General features: G+C 45.6%; 1 protein-coding gene across 15 annotated transcripts in view; it reads right to left on the bottom strand.

Moving 5' to 3' along the window:
• pik3cd (phosphatidylinositol-4,5-bisphosphate 3-kinase, catalytic subunit delta) overlaps positions 1–16,627 on the bottom strand; it is a 206,798-nt gene that overhangs the window by 61,182 nt on the left and 128,989 nt on the right. For 12 of the 15 annotated variants that reach the window (XM_069918431.1, XM_069918432.1, XM_069918423.1 and 9 more), the window contains 3 exons: positions 8,300–8,468; positions 2,781–3,009; positions 587–819 (listed from right to left, as the gene is read on the bottom strand). In XM_069918431.1, coding sequence (XP_069774532.1) covers positions 587–819; positions 2,781–3,009; positions 8,300–8,440 — 603 coding nt within the window. In that variant the 5' untranslated portion in view covers positions 8,441–8,468. Of the gene's footprint in view, positions 1–586; positions 820–2,780; positions 3,010–8,299; positions 8,469–15,596; positions 15,727–16,627 lie in introns of all 15 variants that reach the window. The other 3 variants (XM_069918426.1, XM_069918424.1, XM_069918421.1) reach the window with 1 other exon arrangement.

The following is a 16,627-nucleotide window of genomic DNA, read 5'->3' as shown; positions in this document are numbered from 1 at the left end:
GGTGACCTCCCCTAAACCCTGACCTCCCCAACCACACCTCCTCTGACTTCCCCAACTCTCCACTGCCCCTCCCCCACTGATTACCCCCTCCCATCCTCCTCCTCTAACACCCTCCACCGCAATGACTCCCACCCTGACCCCTGCTTGGTCTTTACCACCACCCCTCCCCCCCCCAACCTTCCCCTCTCAGAGACGGAACACTCTGTCCTCAGTAGAGGCCTCACCTTCATTCCCCTTCGCCCACACCTCAATAAGTTCCGTGCACTCTATGATGGCGAACACCTGTCGTCTCCGTGCTCACTTCTTCCCCCATGATTCTCCACCCCCCACTGAAAACCCCTTCTCCACCTAAAGTCTTTCTCTTGGATACCTCAGCCTGGCCAGCTGTCCGTTCTGGATCTTTATATTTCCAATTCATTCCTCCGCTCTCTGGCCTTTTGTGTTTTTTGCAGAGCAGAACAGCAGAATGTCTGCTCTTTAGCAGTACTCAAGTGCTGGAGAAACTCAGCAGGTCACACAGCATCCATGGGGATGTTTTGGGCCTGAGCCCTTTGTCAAGGTATGACTGTGTACTCTGTATACTCACTTCAGTGTACTGAAACTTGACATTGACGACGATGTTCCGAGCATTCTGCTTCGGGGTGACACAATTATTCAGGATCTCAGGGGCTGGCTCCAGTTCCCTGGGGAAGTTGTACTCCATCCATTCCTGCCAGGATCGGCGCTGCCGCTCCCCCGCTTTCTCCTCACAAAATTGGCGCATGCTTGTACGAAACTCATTCACCTCGGAGTCGGGCACACTGTCAAACTCGTGCAGGCCTGCAAAGGAAGGCAAGACCAGTCACCTTAAGCACACCCACTCAGGAACATGGGTCAGGTCAGTCAAAGGGTAGTGTGGGTTCCGATCCGGACAGAAGGTGTGGGAAGACAGAAGAGGAATGGGGTAAGAGGGCAGTGGAAGGGTCACCTGTCCTCCAATGGGAAATACTGGGGCACTGAGTCTGGATGCTGTAGGTTCAAGTCCACCTCTAGAATTTGTCACAGTGCCACCACTATTTGAGTCAAGTTTATTGTCATCAACCCGACGAAACAACGTTCTCCAGTCCTCAGTGCGAAGTATGCAGCCACACAACCAGAGATAAACACACATACCAACAAACAGTACATATGCAGGACATATGAATACCCACTGAAGGTGATGTTCTTAAATCTGAGGTCTCTTAACCCTTTGGAGTCCATGTCCCTGTTATCAGAGACTACCATCAAGCACATATACTCCATGTCCCCATTTTCTGGGACTGATTATACCCCCAACCACCAGATGGTTCGTACTGTAGCTTACCCATGGAGCCAGTTCAGGGTGTATATGATGGAAAGTTAAAAATGCCTGGAATCCAAAAGGCTAACTAACTTCTCAATTTATCAGCAACTACTATGGAGTAAACTTTTGGATGTCGATGATATCTGTGACCCGACGTTTTGCTGACTTATGAAGACTGCATTTTAACACGTTCACCGGATGGTTTCTTGTGTGCTTCCCATTTTGTGTTGCAATGTCCAAGTTGACATTAATCCAGCAACCCCTCCTATTCCTGCATCACTGTAATCCTGAACGGACGTGGGCAGAATTCCTCACATTCATCCTGGCAACCCTACGTGACCATTCCTGCCGATTTTGTGTTGCCACAGTGAACTTCAGGCAACATTCTAGCAACCAACTTCCGACTTCAACCGAGGGAAGTCCCTACAATCCGGAAAAATAATTCACTGGATGTTTTCCACCTCTTATCTTCCCTCATCGCTGCAGATGAAGGACCTGACTGGTAAGTGAGCGTTGTGGTCGTCCTGAGAGGAATGGCCCACCAAACCCAACACAAATAACTTTAGACTTTACGTGACCCCAGTGTGATGTCCCCTCAAGGACTAGTGAGGGACAAACAACAAATGCTGGCTTTACCATTGATGTCGATAAATATTTTTAAAACATTCGTCATTTGGTCATGCATGAGTAAGTCTCTCACCTTTCCTGAGCTTGCTGCCTTTACACAGGGGCCAACACAGACAGGGAGAAGTGTCAGAGATCCACTAAGCAGCAGGAAGACCTTATTGAGAACAGCTCCTGGCTACCAACCAGGTGGACAGAACTTGAGTGTAGAAGGTTGCCAGGGAAGCACCAGGGTCAGAGGTCATTTTGAAGCTTCTGGTATGACTGGACAGTTAAATCGCCACAATAGTGGGATAGATCAGAAAATGTTGGATCCATTCTAGGCCCATGAGCCACATCATAGACACAGGTTCCCATTCACTTCCTTGAGGCTGATCTGTGACCCTACTGTTTCTGGTCACACCCCAAGTCCATCAATGTCAGGTTTGGAATTAAAAATCAGCTCCTCTTTGTGGAAGAGGGTTCCAATTTCTTGCTGGTGTAGAAATCCCTATTGGGGCTTATGGGGCACACTAATGAGACCTTCTGCATCAACCCTTCACTTACATTCATCTCCCCACCTTCCCCACAAGTCGCAACAGAATCAATGGCACTGGGGTGACTTACCAGCCAACCGCTTGTCTTTGGGCCATGGGAGGAAACCAGAGTGCCCGGAGGTCACCCATGAGATCACATGAAGAATGTGCAAACTCCACAGGCAAGCGCCCAAGGTCTTGATCAAAATGGGGGGTGGGGGGGGGGGTTGTGAGGTGGCGGTGACGTTCTGCCGCCCTACAGTTGTGGGACTGTCTGCCCCAACCCCGGTAAATCACCAATTCTGCCCAGCTGTTCTTACCTTTCCCAATCAGGAGGCTGATCTGTGAATTGATGAGCTTTTCCACACGATCTCCTTCACGGGCAACAAGTTTCAAAATGGGGAGAAACGGCCTCACGTCACAAAGTCGTCGGCGCTCATCTTCCAGCTCCTCCTGCTCTGCGGTGTGGTTGATGCATGTAAAGACATAGGCATCAGGCTCGTTCAGGGTGTGAAAGAGAGGCTGATGTTGGGCTTGCTGCCAAAGCAACTGGAGATGGAGGAAACAACACGTTATTTTCAGTAGCACCTTTCAACAATGGTGGGGCTTCTGGAAACCCAAACATCTGTGCATCTCCAGAGCCTTCTCTTCCCCATTCAGGATGTCCCCACATAACAATCAGTGAACAGGGCTGGTCAATTGGAATATATTGACGGTTGGCATGGAGATGATGGGATAAAGTTCTTGTTTCTGTGCTGTCCGACTCGGATTCTAGAGCTTGAACTGTTTTGGTTCAACTGGTCAGATACCAGTAAAGGCCCATCAAGAAAACCATCTCTCTTTCAGCCACAAAGCTCCCCACTGGCATTAAACGTCAACCATGCAGAATCTGTGTTTTTATTCATTTTGATTTGCTTTCAAAATGCTTATTCTAACTAAATCCCAACCTTGCAGGTCAGTGAGGGAGAGCGAAGGGGTACAGGTTGGCAAAATCATCCTCTTATATTAATTATATATATTATAGTACAGTCATACCTTGACGTGCCTGATCGAGTAATGTCTGAACGCAGATACATCCAAGGTCACCATACGTAAGTAATAATTTTAAAAAAAATTTACGCCATAAATTTATGTTGTTCAGAAAGTCGGAGGGCCTCAGAGAGAGTTTGTGACCGGAGCATTGGGAGCTCTAGTGTTCAGGTGGTGAAGATGAGGATCCGCAGTTGGGTGTCGGGAGCTTGGATGGATGGGCAGCAAGGAGCTACTAAGAGAGAATCTATGGCAAGTACATTGGGATATCAAGGATCTCTGGTCGGGGTGCCAGAATCTTGGATGGGTGGGCAATCAGGGTGTCTGGAGCTCTGGTGAGTGGGTAGCTGGCGTGAGGATCCCTGGTCGGGTACCGGAGCTTGAATGAGTATATTTCATGTACAATGATCAGCCCAAATCGATTTGCATCTCCACTTCCAGAATGTAACTGGGACACAAATCGAGGTATGGCTGCATATAACTGGATTGGACTTCTCCAGAGGATTTTGGATAGACTGGGCTGGGTGCTTTTTTAAAACATAATAATTTAAGTTGGAGCTGCACAATTAGCGTAGAGGTTAGCACAATGCTTTTACAGTGCCAGAGACCCAGTTTTGAATCCGGCGCTGTCTGTAAGGAGTTTGTATGTTCTCCCCGTGTCTGTATGGGTTTCTTCTAGATCCTCCCCCTTCCAAAACGTACTGGGAGTTGTAGGTCAATTGGGTGCAATTGGGCGGCAAGGGCTCGTGGGCCGGAAGGGTTAGGGTTATCTGTTACCGTGCTGTATGTCTAAATTTAAATTTAATTTTAAATGGCCAATTTTTGATGTGAGAACAAAATGAAAATTTTGACACACAGTCAGGTCTGCTGTCAGGGAATGGATTCTAGAAAGGGGCATCAATACCAAAAGATGAGAGATACACTGGTGAAACACCCTTGAGTTGTGATGAAAATGTCAATCTACACTTTTTTTAACCTTAACACAAAACAATAAATTGTGCAACAAGATGGATTAATATATTGTCTTTCTGATGGCATATTAGAACTTCCTGTTGCACTAACAGGTATTGGGCATGAAATCCTTCCTTTCCACCACTGCACAGGAAGTCCCACACAAGTGCTTTCCTGTCAGCAGTGAAGCAACAATTGCATGTTCCATGAAATAATGAGTTCTGCAGACCCTTGAACTCATAAAAATGCATCCAATTTATTTCCCATTGCATGGGTGGCCGTTTGGTTTTTGGGAAGACCAATCCAATGAGTCACCGCAATCCTGTCTCTGCTCCTCCCCCCTACATAGGGTTGGGGTGTGTGTCGAGGACAGTTGCAAAAGTAACAGGATGTAGCGACTTCAGTGAACTATCTAAAAACACAATGCTGAGGAAATTCAGCAAGTCAAACAGTTTCTTTACATAGCAAAGCTAAAGATACTGTTACGAACCACACGTAACAAGCAGCAATAGATAACAAACCAGACAGTCTTTAATTTTAAAACTAATTTTACTTCTTATGCGTGTGTGTGTGTGTGTGTGTGTGTGTGTGTGTGTTATCTCCCCAAACCATTACAGACCAGGACAAAATCTAGAAAGTTTTTTCAAAGTTCAGTATTTCAAATCCACTTTTGAAGCATAGGCCTTTGAAATTTGATGCCCAGAATTAATGTTGAACTAGTGGGAAGACTGGAGTTGTCGCTGCTACAGAGTCACAAATTCTTCTTGTGTTGCCTTTGAAGAAATGTCCATCCACACGAGCTGTGATCGTAACACTCCTGGTCCTTTTGTAGGCAAGACTTGAACTGGGCAGCCTCCACAAAGCTTCAAAGACCTTGGCACCAGTTTCTCCAAGATACCTCCACTGTTAGTCACACTCAAAATGAAGCACTTTGCTTCCCAAAAGGCCCTCCTGGCACAGGTTAATCCACCGAAAAGGCCCAGTCATTCACAGAGCTGGCTTTATTCTGAATTCCACAGAATGGCTGTTTTCTCTTCAGCCGCCAAAAAGGTTCTCCCTTTGCAAAATCACAATGTCTTTGCAAATGTATCAAATCTGAACAGACTGTGACAAACTTTCCCTCAGTTCTTCCAATATATCGAATTGTCACTGGGCTGTGACTTGTGTTGTGATGGAATTTGAAATGTTAACTGTGACCATTCAGTTTCTCCTGTCTATGCTATCTCTTACACTGATAATCCCATTTTATTAAAACAGGAGCTTGTCATATTGCTCATCCAACGTTTGAGACTTGATCCCTTCATCAAGGTATGAGCAAAATATACGCAGGTACCCAAACAAAATGGTGGAGGGGAGGGGCAGGGGTGGAGCACAGGACCACCAGCAGGTAGTAATAGTTGGATAAGGGAGGGAGGGCACACCAGCAAGCAGGGGGAGGGAGGATGGCTGTGTTAATAGAGAGGGAAGGGTTGGAGAGCTGGAGGAAAGAAGACAGAGGGAGTATAGAGAGTAGGCTAGCAGAAACGGGAAAGGCCCGATGTTAATGCCGTCCGCTAGGAGATTGTCTACATTTCGCTCATATCTTGATGAAGGGCTGAAGCCGGAAACTTTGCTAGAAAGTACACTGTTTGACCTGCTGAGTTTCTCCAGCATTGTTTTTTTTTTAATTCAACCGCTGTAGCTGCAGACTTTCATGCTTTACTTTAGTGAACAACCTTCCTACTGATCACTGCATCCCACCAGTCTCACTTCCTGTTTGTTCTCTACAATTCAGGAAAAAAAATGTTTTCAAGCAGACGTCTAATTTCACTCCTGTCCACCGTAGCTACAAAATGCAGTATGGTTACTTGCCTGGGCTACTCCCGCCTTTGACCACAAGATGGACAAGGTGACTATTGTCACCGCCCCCTCCGTTTCCCCTGCAAGTTGTGTACCATCCTGACCTGAAAATGCTTCCATGTCGCAGAGCCTAAATCCTGAAACACCCTACTTTGAGGTGAAAATAATCCTGAGATGCATCAGTGGCGAGAGAAAAAGAGCTTTGTCCTTGATCCTGAATGTGAATTCAGGTTTCTCTCCCTGCTAGGGACTTGCCCAACTTTCCCAGTTTGAATTCTGGCTTGACAGCATCAGCAATTTTTTCACTCCATTCCCCTTTTAGAGAATGTGTTGATTCACGTTGGGTCTCAAAACTAGATTCTCAAGGCAAAATAGGGACAGGCTGGCAGTATTTTGTTTTAACAATACAGCATGGTCGAAGCCCATTCTGGCCATTCATACCAGTACCGTCCAATTCCACCCAATTAACCTACACACGTTTTGGTGAGTGGGAAAAAACCAGAAGACACCCCCCACTCAGACAGGGGAAGAATGTACAAACTCCTTACAGACAGCTCCAGATTCAAACCCGGGTCGCTGGCACTGTAAGATCATTGCGCTAACCACCACACTAAAATGTTCCATCCAGCAATGACAACCAGAAATACATGAATTTCAAAAAATTCTGCTGTCTAAGAACTGTAGTGACATGTTAACATGACACACAACACACTAATCTGCTGACAGGGAGTTTATTCTCTCCCTCTCTTTAAGGCCACAATTTCCTGTTAACAGTACAGCCGAGGTAATGACTAGGTGAAGCACATTTGAGGTTTATTAAAGTCGATTAACTATGTCTTTATCTTGCTTTCCTTTTTAAGGCATTCTGTTCCTGTTGGTTAGTTTGACACCTGCCATCGGAATCCCTGAGGGTTATAGTTTAGGCAAGGTGGAGGTGAAGCATGAAATCTAGAATCAAAGGAAAGATGGTGAATTTGCGCGAGATATTGGTTTGGTTTTGTTTCTGTCCATTATATACTGTGTGAGATCCCTGATTATATCATGGACAGGGTCATGGGGTTGAATACTAGAATGCATTAGCTTGAAGCCTGTACGGATCCGAAGGCATTAGGACTGAGCAGCAAGACCAAGCAGGGAGCACTGCATCTCCGCTCCCCACTCTCCCCAGCTCCACACCAGCAGAAGCACTGTTGTCACAGCAGCTCTGGCCGAGCGCCATTTTTTGCAGCCAGGTTTAATACAAGAATGTATCAGTTATAAGGAAAGGTACACGTTTCAAGTTGATCTTTTTGTCTCGTGTGTCAAGATACGGCGAAAAGAATAGTTTTGTTCACTATCCAGCAAGTCTATCCACACACAAGTTCTGCAGGATAAAAGGCAGTCAGTGTTTTTACAACATTATTACAGTCCAGGCAAACAGGGTTCGAATCTGCCGCTGTCTGCCAGGAGTTTGTACGCTCCCCGTATCTGTGTGTGTTTTCCCCAGGTGCTCCAGTTTCCGACCACCTCTCAAATCGTACAGGAAAGTTGTAGGTTAATTGGGTGGAATTGGGCGACACGGGCTTATGGGCCGAAAGGGCCTGTTACCGTGCTGTGGGTCTAATTTTTAAAATAACAGTGCAAAGAGCAGGGTTACAGTGAGAGTAGGGTGATGGGAGGTTGGAATGGAGCAAGGGCAACGTTGTTTTACGAGTGTGAGATTTGTTCAGCAGTGGTAGGAATGAAGCCATTTTGCACATGAATCTTCTTCCGAATGGGAGAAGGGAGGCTGGGCCGGGGTGGGGGTGGGGGGGTGCTGGGATAAATCCTTCAGCATGTGGAGTGGAAGGTTTCTCTTTTTCACCCAAAGGTTAAGTGAAATCCGGAACACACGACCTGTGACAGATTCTCTCACAATATTTAAATACCACCGAGACAAGGACTGAATACCGACGCGTGCAAGACCACTGGCCAAATGCAGGACGATTGTCCTTTTGATACTGAAGCCAAATTCTTGGAGAGACTTTCACAACCAACTAACCTTTTTAATTATTTTGATTGTAGAACTGCGGGGCACGGAGAATTTTAAGTAAATCCCTGTGGGCAACAGAAATTCAACCTCGATATCTCGGTTTTCATCTTCGCTCCAAAAGTCCTGGTAGCTATGTATTCCTGGTGGCATTATGTCTCCTTCTCAAATTCAGTCTCCCCTATAATGGAAAACATAGCAGACGGTGTGAGAAAAGAACAAGATATTGCTTTGCACTGAGTTCTAAAACAATGATCAGACTAATTCAGATCTTGTTGCATATCTGACAAAACACACATCTGATGCGTTTAACACTGTTGCATAAGGAACCATTTCTTGTCAACAACTGGTGAGATTTCACAATGCTTTGCCTTGCTAAGGTTCCACAACTGAATTCAAAAGGGAACTAGATAAATGGAGAGAGGGGACGCACTGCAGAGTGAAAGAGTACATTAATCCTGGAAACGTTAGCAGGCTGGATTTCAGACTTGGATTTTGCTCCATTTGGAAACCCATTACAATAAAGGGACTGCACCTAGAATATTGAGGACGTAGCAAGTTCCCAATTTTGGATGAGTTGTCAAGGAGATGTGTAAAGATGGAAGTTCCCCGAGAGTGCTGGGGAACTGGAGAATGTAAACAAGAAAAAGTCTGCAGATACTGGGGGCTGCAGTGCAGAACTCATACAGAAGGTGCTGGAGAAACTCAGCAGGCTACACAGCATCCAAGGGAAGTAAAAGACAGTCGATTATTCAGCCCTTTGTCAGGGATGTATGTCAAAACCCAGCCCGAATAAAAAGGAGGGGAAAGGAAAGGGAAGAGGGAGCAAGACAAGCTCACAAGTGACGGGGGAAGAGGGCAGCTCTCTGATCGGAGATGGAAGGGAAGAGGGGGAGAGCTGGAGGAGAGGCCGGGGTAGGGGGTTAACAGAAATTGGAGGTCGATATTGAGGTCATCTGGTTGGATACTGCTGAGATAGAATATAAAGTGTTCCTCCAATATGTGGCAGCAAATAAGGCCATGGACAGACATGTTGGGGTGGCAATGGTGTGTGGTAGTTGGCCACTTGGAGGTCCTTGCTCACTCTGGTAGCGGACAGAGTGAAGGTGCTCAATGATACGATATCCAGACTGTGTCCAGTCTTCTCGATGTAGAGGAGGCCTCATCAGGAGCACCGCATTCAGTGAAGGACCTTTGCAGATTCACAAGTGAAGTGTCGCTTCACTCCGAAGGACTGATGGGGGCCCAAATGGTGGTAAGGGAGGAGGCGCAGGGGCAGCACTTCTCGCGGTCATGGGGGGAGGCACCAAGGGATGAGTGGGTAAGGGAGTCGCAGAGGGAACAGTCCACACGGAAAGCTGAGAGAGATGCGTCTGGCGGTGGAACTGGAGGATGATCGGGGATGTTGAGAGAAGCAGAAAGACCTCACTAAAGCAGCATCAGGATTCCAACAGATACTCTGTTTGTTAATTATAATACAGATCTATTATTTATATACATAAACCCTGGATTTCCCCCAAATACAATTGAAAGTGGATATCTTCTTTAAATATCCAGCAGATGCAAACTAGTTCTGGACTCTGAGCAGTCAGCAAAGTCAAACTTCTCCCCAGCTGTTATTTAAAGAAAGTGACTATTCACAATTTGACATTCGGGAATTAACACCAAATATTTTCACCTTGGGTTTCCCCTGACTCCTGGTTTCTCCCCCCTCCCACTCATCACCCACCCTCTCACTGCAACTCGTACACTCAAATCGATTTGGGCCAGGTTGTCCAGCAAGAAGGAAACAAGTCATCAGCTTCTCATTTGCCCCTGATCTGTGTGTGCCAGCGACAATGTGGAACTCAGCAGCCAGGTTTTACTCAGACAAGGAGCTTTATAGAATCTAGCCTCTGAACATCTGCAGTGAATCCAGGTGTGGAGTGGGCCATTCGGTCCTTCCTGTTGTGACAGCTCTTTGATAGACCTTCAGCACCAGAACAAGAAGTGAAGAAAGATTGTGTCTGCTCTCTCAGTCCCATGGCAATGAGACATAGGAGCAGAATCAGGCCATTTGACCCATCATCTTCTCCGTCATTTCAATCATTCTGATGTGATTTTCCTTTCAACCCCATTCTCTGACATCCTTACCAATGAAGAACCAATCAACCTCCACATTAAATATACCAAGTGACTTGGCCTCCACATCCATAATTCCAGCACTCATCGATACCATCTTGAAGAGAATGGGGGGGAAGACTCTGAGGACAATAATTGGAAGATGGTGGTACTGCCAGAGCTGCTGTAACGGCAGCGCTGCCACTGGCGCGGACCTGCAGAGAGCAGGAAGTGGAGTCACAGTGTTCCCGCGGGGGTCTAACACCCCAGTCTAGCCGTCAGCTCTGTGCAGGCTTTAAATAGCCTGTGAATTTAAAAATTCTGCAGTGGTCTGGGCCCAAGATGGCAGCGTCTATGATTGGCAGCAGCCATGAGTGATTGCAGTCTCTGGGGAAGCAGAGGACTGGCACAGGGTATCAGAAAATAGGGAGACCACCAACCACCACCCCATTTGGGAAGGAGAAGCAAAGGAAATTACCCTATGGGATGGTGACCCGGGGGGGGGGGGGGGGGGGGGGGAAATCTGGGCTGTTGATGACTCGAGATGAGGAACCCACATAGACTGCAGGCTGCTGGTGACTGAAGTCAAGGGATTCACACCTGGTACTGGACTGCTGGAGACTGGTTGAAGGGGGTACCAGGTATCGGAACTGGGATGCAAGAGGGTGCCGTGGGCGCTGAAGGCTTCCTGATCATATTGGAGGTTCGGATCTGGAGCTCAGGCTGCTGATGGTTTGGACGGGACTCTGGGTGGCTGCAGGGGCTGCAGCAGCATTGGAGGGGAATCCATGGACACCCTGGGGGGTCTCTCTTTTGCTTCTCTTTCTCTGACTGTAAGAGATCCTTCAGGCAATTTTGCCGATGGCGAATTTGTCTTCTTATGGCAGATGAAAACAAATTCCATGTTTTTATTACATGACAGTAAATGGAATCTTGGAAGAGAACAAGGTATGTTGCCCTCTTACCCTAATGCCAACACTATCTGGAAGAATGGAGAGTGGATGATAAAACTGATGAGACAGAGTTGGCCATGACCTTATTGTATGGAGAACAGGTTCGAGGGGCTGAATGAGTTTCTCCTGCTTCTCGCAACACACAGAATCACAGGAAGTTGAGAGGGGGTCTTGTAGAGTTTCATGAAATCATGAGTACATAGAGAAATAGTCGTTGTCTCTTTCCAAGAGTAGCAGAATCTGAGACTGGAGGGCATAGCATTGAGTTGAGAGGGAAAGATTTCAAAGGTTCCTTTCATTGCCACATGGGGATGTGAAATGAACTGCCAGAGGAAGTAGCACAAAGCAGGGACAATTATAACTTTTCAAAGAAATGTAGACAGGTGCATGGATAGAAAGAGGGACCTGGGCCAAATGTCAGTAAATGGGACTAGCTTGGATATAGATTACTTGGTTGTCATCGATAAGTTAAATTGAAGGGCCTGTTTCTGTGTCTCAATGACTCTGAAACAAGGATCAGCAAATGAAAACTGAAATTGATTGAGATGCTTCCACACTTAGGGTAAATGTACATTAGAACCAAGACTCCAGCTTATTTCCACTAAAGAATGTCGGAGAACCATACACACACATCCACGTGCACATGGACATGTGCACACACACACACACACACACACACACACACACACACACACACACATGATTTGTTATTTTCCTGACACACATCAAGCTTTTCAAAAACTGTGCCAAGTGCTAAAGGGGAAATGAACTGTGAAGAAGGGGCTTTCCAAGTAACTGAAATAAACCCTCCTAATGTTTGTGTGTGGTGTTTCGAAGCTCCAGAGTTATTGTGTACGCTAGTGAATGATTTGTGGCCTGACTATGGTTAGGATATGGGCGGTGGTCCAGAGAAACTGTAACAGCTTGCTAGATGTAACAAGGAAGTTGCTGAAGATTTGGCATGTGGGTTTTATTTGAGTTGGACTGAGAGCAGGGTGAATCAAATACAGATGGCTGCTGTAAAACTGCAGTGAGCTGAGGTATAGACTTTGATCACAAGGGTTAAAGAGTGTAGGAAGCAAATGGAATGAGGCAAATAAAGAAAAGAGCAGGACTCAGTGATTCACCTGATGCAACCTGCTCCACCCTGGCTGAATGGGCCAGAGAACATGATAAGCCTTGATCCATTAGAGGGAGAACTGGGGAAAGATTAGCATAACAAAGGAGAAAGGAGGCTTACCTCAGGTTCAAGAACAGTTTATTTTCCCATTTGGTTATCAGGCTCTTGAACCTCCCTTACTACCCTAATCATCAGTGACTCCAGGACCACAAAAAAGTTGTCAGCACTGAAACCACCTGCAAATTGGAGGAACAACTCATATTCCGTCTGGACACCCTCCAGCCAGATGGCATCACATCAACTTCTCTAATTTCCATTAGACTGCTCTCCCCCCAACAGCTACCTCCCCCTTCCCCTCTCCAAATTTCTCCATTTCCACCAGCTCTGCATTCACAGAGCCACCTCCTCCCTCTATCAATTCTCACCTTTCCTTTCCTGTCCTATGTCCCAATATGGCCTGTTGTCTATTGGCCATTGCACCTCCCCCTGCCCTTTCTTTCCTTCTCTCGCAGGATTTTGATTCAGGGGTCTGCCCACCTTTTTACTCATACCTTGAAGAGGAGCTCAGGCTCGAAACATCAATGATATATATATTTACCCCTGATGAACGCTGCAAGACCAGCTGAGTTACACCAGCATTTCTGTGTTTTTACAATAATCACAGTGTCTGCAGACTTTGTTTTAACAAAAGTGTGGCTTCAACAAGTAAGAGTTTCTGTGCATGTGTACATTGTACTTCCGTGTATAACAGTAAAATTCATTACCATTCAAAAAGATGCCAATGAACACAGCCAAAGTTACCCGTTTATTCCATCTCTGGAGTAGGTTTCGAACAGCTGAATGTTGACAAACACTGCTGTGATTGTAAGTTCAAACAAAAGTAGTAAACGGGTTTTAAAGCAACATGAAGATTAATTAGTTCAATAAGGATCCACTCCACCCAGCACATGCTCTGTTCTCACTGCTGCCATCAGGAAAGAGGTGCTGGTGCCACAAGACTCGCACCATCAGGTTCAGGATCAGCTGCTACCCCTCTACCATTAGACTCCCCCACAACAAACTCAATCAGGGGCTCATTTAAGGACTGTTACCTTGCACATTATTTATTACTGAATATTTTTTCTGTTTTGCACAGTCAGTTTATTCACATTTCTTTCTTTGTTTTGTTACAAGATCAAACCAGCAACCACAAAGGAGGCACATCACACAGGGGTAAAGATGAACAATTACTTTGTTAACAAATATTCACCTTCAAATTTTAATTCAAAATCCCCCCTTTTATAACAATGCCCACTGGTTACTATGCACATTTCTACAACAGCGTAAAACTAATAAATTCCCCAGCCTAAATATAACATATGTAATTAAAGTCTGTTATATTTCCAACCAGCCCACAGAAAACTTAGACACAAAACAAACACAAAACACACAAAAACTTTGATCTCAACTGAAGCAAAGATCATAAACAAAATTCAGTTTGTTTGATAAACTGAAGCCAAAAGATCTTTGAGAGAGAGAGAGAGAGAGAGAGAGAGAGAGAGAGAGAGCACAAAATTCGAAGTTGTCTTGTGTTGCTTGCAGAGAGGAACCACTGGCTTGATCCAGAACCTTCTGGCTGCCTTCAGAATGTTCATCCTTTTTGAAATCCCAACATTCTAAACTGCCTCCCAAACCATGACTCATGGCCTTCTTCCACTCCACAGCACCCCCAGTGGTGGTTTATCATCCAAATCCAGAAATTTTTCGATCATTTTCTCCACATGCTCAGTCCGTCTCCTACTCTCTCAGCAGTCCTCCTTCACCTAAGGCAAACTCACTTTTTAACATAGGTCAAAACACAACACAGAACTTTGTAACAGTTTACATTTCCCTCTTTTGTACTTGCCTCTTTTTTCTTGAGTGCAGATTACATGACCGCTAAGTGGAAATTCTGCCTGGCCCACAGGAACAAAAGAATCTCGGGGTTGTACGTGATGTCATGTATGTACTCCGTCAATAAATCTGAATTTGAATTGTAAGCGAGGCTCTTTTCCATTCCAATCAGCTGTCAGATAATTCCAAAACTAGGCGATTTCTGAACATAGATTGAGCCTCCTGCTGGAAAACCTGATCACTGACCCCAGATCAGGTTAGACCTGGGTCACACACAGCAGGTCCGTTAAACTGAAAGGCAGAACTCATGCAGAAACAAAAGCAACATGGAGCTTTTCGAATCATTAGCCAAAATGCTTCTAACTGTTCTGAACTATGGTGTGCATTTGTGTTTAGCATTTAAGGAAATTTTAAAACATATGAGAAAAACATCCCCGCTGATTTTGTTCGATAGCTCAGTGAAATAAGAGCTGGTCTCATTGAAGCTCGCAGGATTGAACAAGCTGGACTTTCTCCTGGTGTGGAAATATCCGAGGAAAATTCTGGTTAGGATCTCTGTGATTAGGGAACATAATTCTCTTGTGGGATGATGATTGAGGACACATCTTCACGCAGAAGGTAGTGAACCTTTGGAATTCTCTTCTGCAGAGGATCAGTCACAGAGTTCATACAAAACTAAAATCTATCAATTTCTGGATGACCCAGAAATCAAAGGATGTGGGGATTGTGGTACTCAGATGGATCAGTCATGGTCCTGGTGAATGACAGGGCAGTTTTGAAAGGCTCAAGACGCCAGACTTATTGTCAGAGTACATTTATGACATCACGTACAACCCTGAGATCCCTTTTTCCTGCAGGCGAGGTAGAATTACTACTTATTGATAGTACAAAAAAACTTCATGCAATGTACACATGTAAACAAATAAAGAAATGAAAACAGGTAAAGAAATGTAAGTAAACTATGCATTGCAGATAATTTTTAAAAAATCAATAAAGTGCAAAGTAAGAGTCCTTAAATGAGTCCTTGATTGAGTTTGTTGTTGAGGAGTCTGATGGTGGAGGGGGAGCAGCCGTTCCTGAACCTGGTGGTGTGAGTCTTGTGGCATCGATATCTCTTTCCTGATGGCAGCAGCAAGGATGGAGCGTGAGCTGGGAGGTGTGGATCCTTGATGATTGCTGCTGCTCTCCCTCGGCAGCGTTCCCTGTAGATATTCTTGATGATGGGGAGGGTTTTGCCTGTGATGTCCTGGGCTGTGTCCACTACCTTTTAGAGGGCTTTACGGTCAGGGGTATGGTGTCCCCATTGCCAGACCGTGATGCAGCCGGTCAGCACACTTTCCATCGCACATCTGTAGAAATTTGCCAGGGTTTCTATCATACTTTCTGTCTCCTTTCTGTGGGTCAAGTCAAATACACTCTGTCAGTACATTTGATGCCCAGTCCAGGGCCATATCAACAAGTTCAGAAACTGGTTCCTTGTTGACCAAGAAGGAGACTTGCATTGGAGGCAGAACAGGCAAGATTCACTGAGGTGACTTCTGGGATGAAAGAGCTGTGTTCTGAGGTGTTTGAGCAGACTGGGCCCATGGCTAGAGACTGGAAGAGTGGGAGGGTTTCGAAACAGAATAGATTCTCATGTGGTTTGGCGGGAGAGATGCTGAGAGGAGGTTCTTCCCCCATGTGGGAGTGGGGATTGGAGAACAGAGATCCACAGTAAGAGTAAGTGAGGAGGCATTTCTTTTCCATGTAGTTTCTGAATCTTTGGAGCCCTCTACCCAGAAGAGCTCTAGAAACTAAATCATTAACTTACGGTTGAGGTAGAATTTACGACTATAATGGAGTGAAGGGTGACAGGGAACAGGCAGAACAGTGAAGCCAAGGCCACAATCTAATTAGCCATGATCCTATTGAAAGGCAGAGCAAGTTCGACAGGTCAGATGTCAACTTCTCCTCCTTCATCTTGCATTGTTCAGAAGTGGGCAATTCGTATCTCTTAAGGTTTGCTTCATTGATTCCATTGGCTTTTGTCCAATTTTTCACCAACTAAGTAGAATTCCCCTTTTAAACAGTGAGATAGTGGAGGTGCCGAGCTTGAGATGTGCACAGAATTGGTGAGATTCACTGGAGACAAATAGACTGTTTTTATTGCCCCTTCCACATCCCTTTCTAGACATCACCAAGGCACCAATTTCATTACTGCGAGATGAGGGAGATTTTGTCATGTAGCTGCCCAATGTCCGAGTTTCGGTTGAGGAAAGGTAACTTTTGTTTGCAAGCTCTGATGCACTGAATCAC

Source organism: Narcine bancroftii, chromosome 2 (genome assembly GCF_036971445.1).
Source record: "Narcine bancroftii isolate sNarBan1 chromosome 2, sNarBan1.hap1, whole genome shotgun sequence".
Lineage (NCBI taxonomy): Eukaryota > Metazoa > Chordata > Chondrichthyes > Torpediniformes > Narcinidae > Narcine > Narcine bancroftii.
Note: the sequence above shows the minus strand (reverse complement) of the source record. Positions and strands in the feature narration are given on the sequence as shown.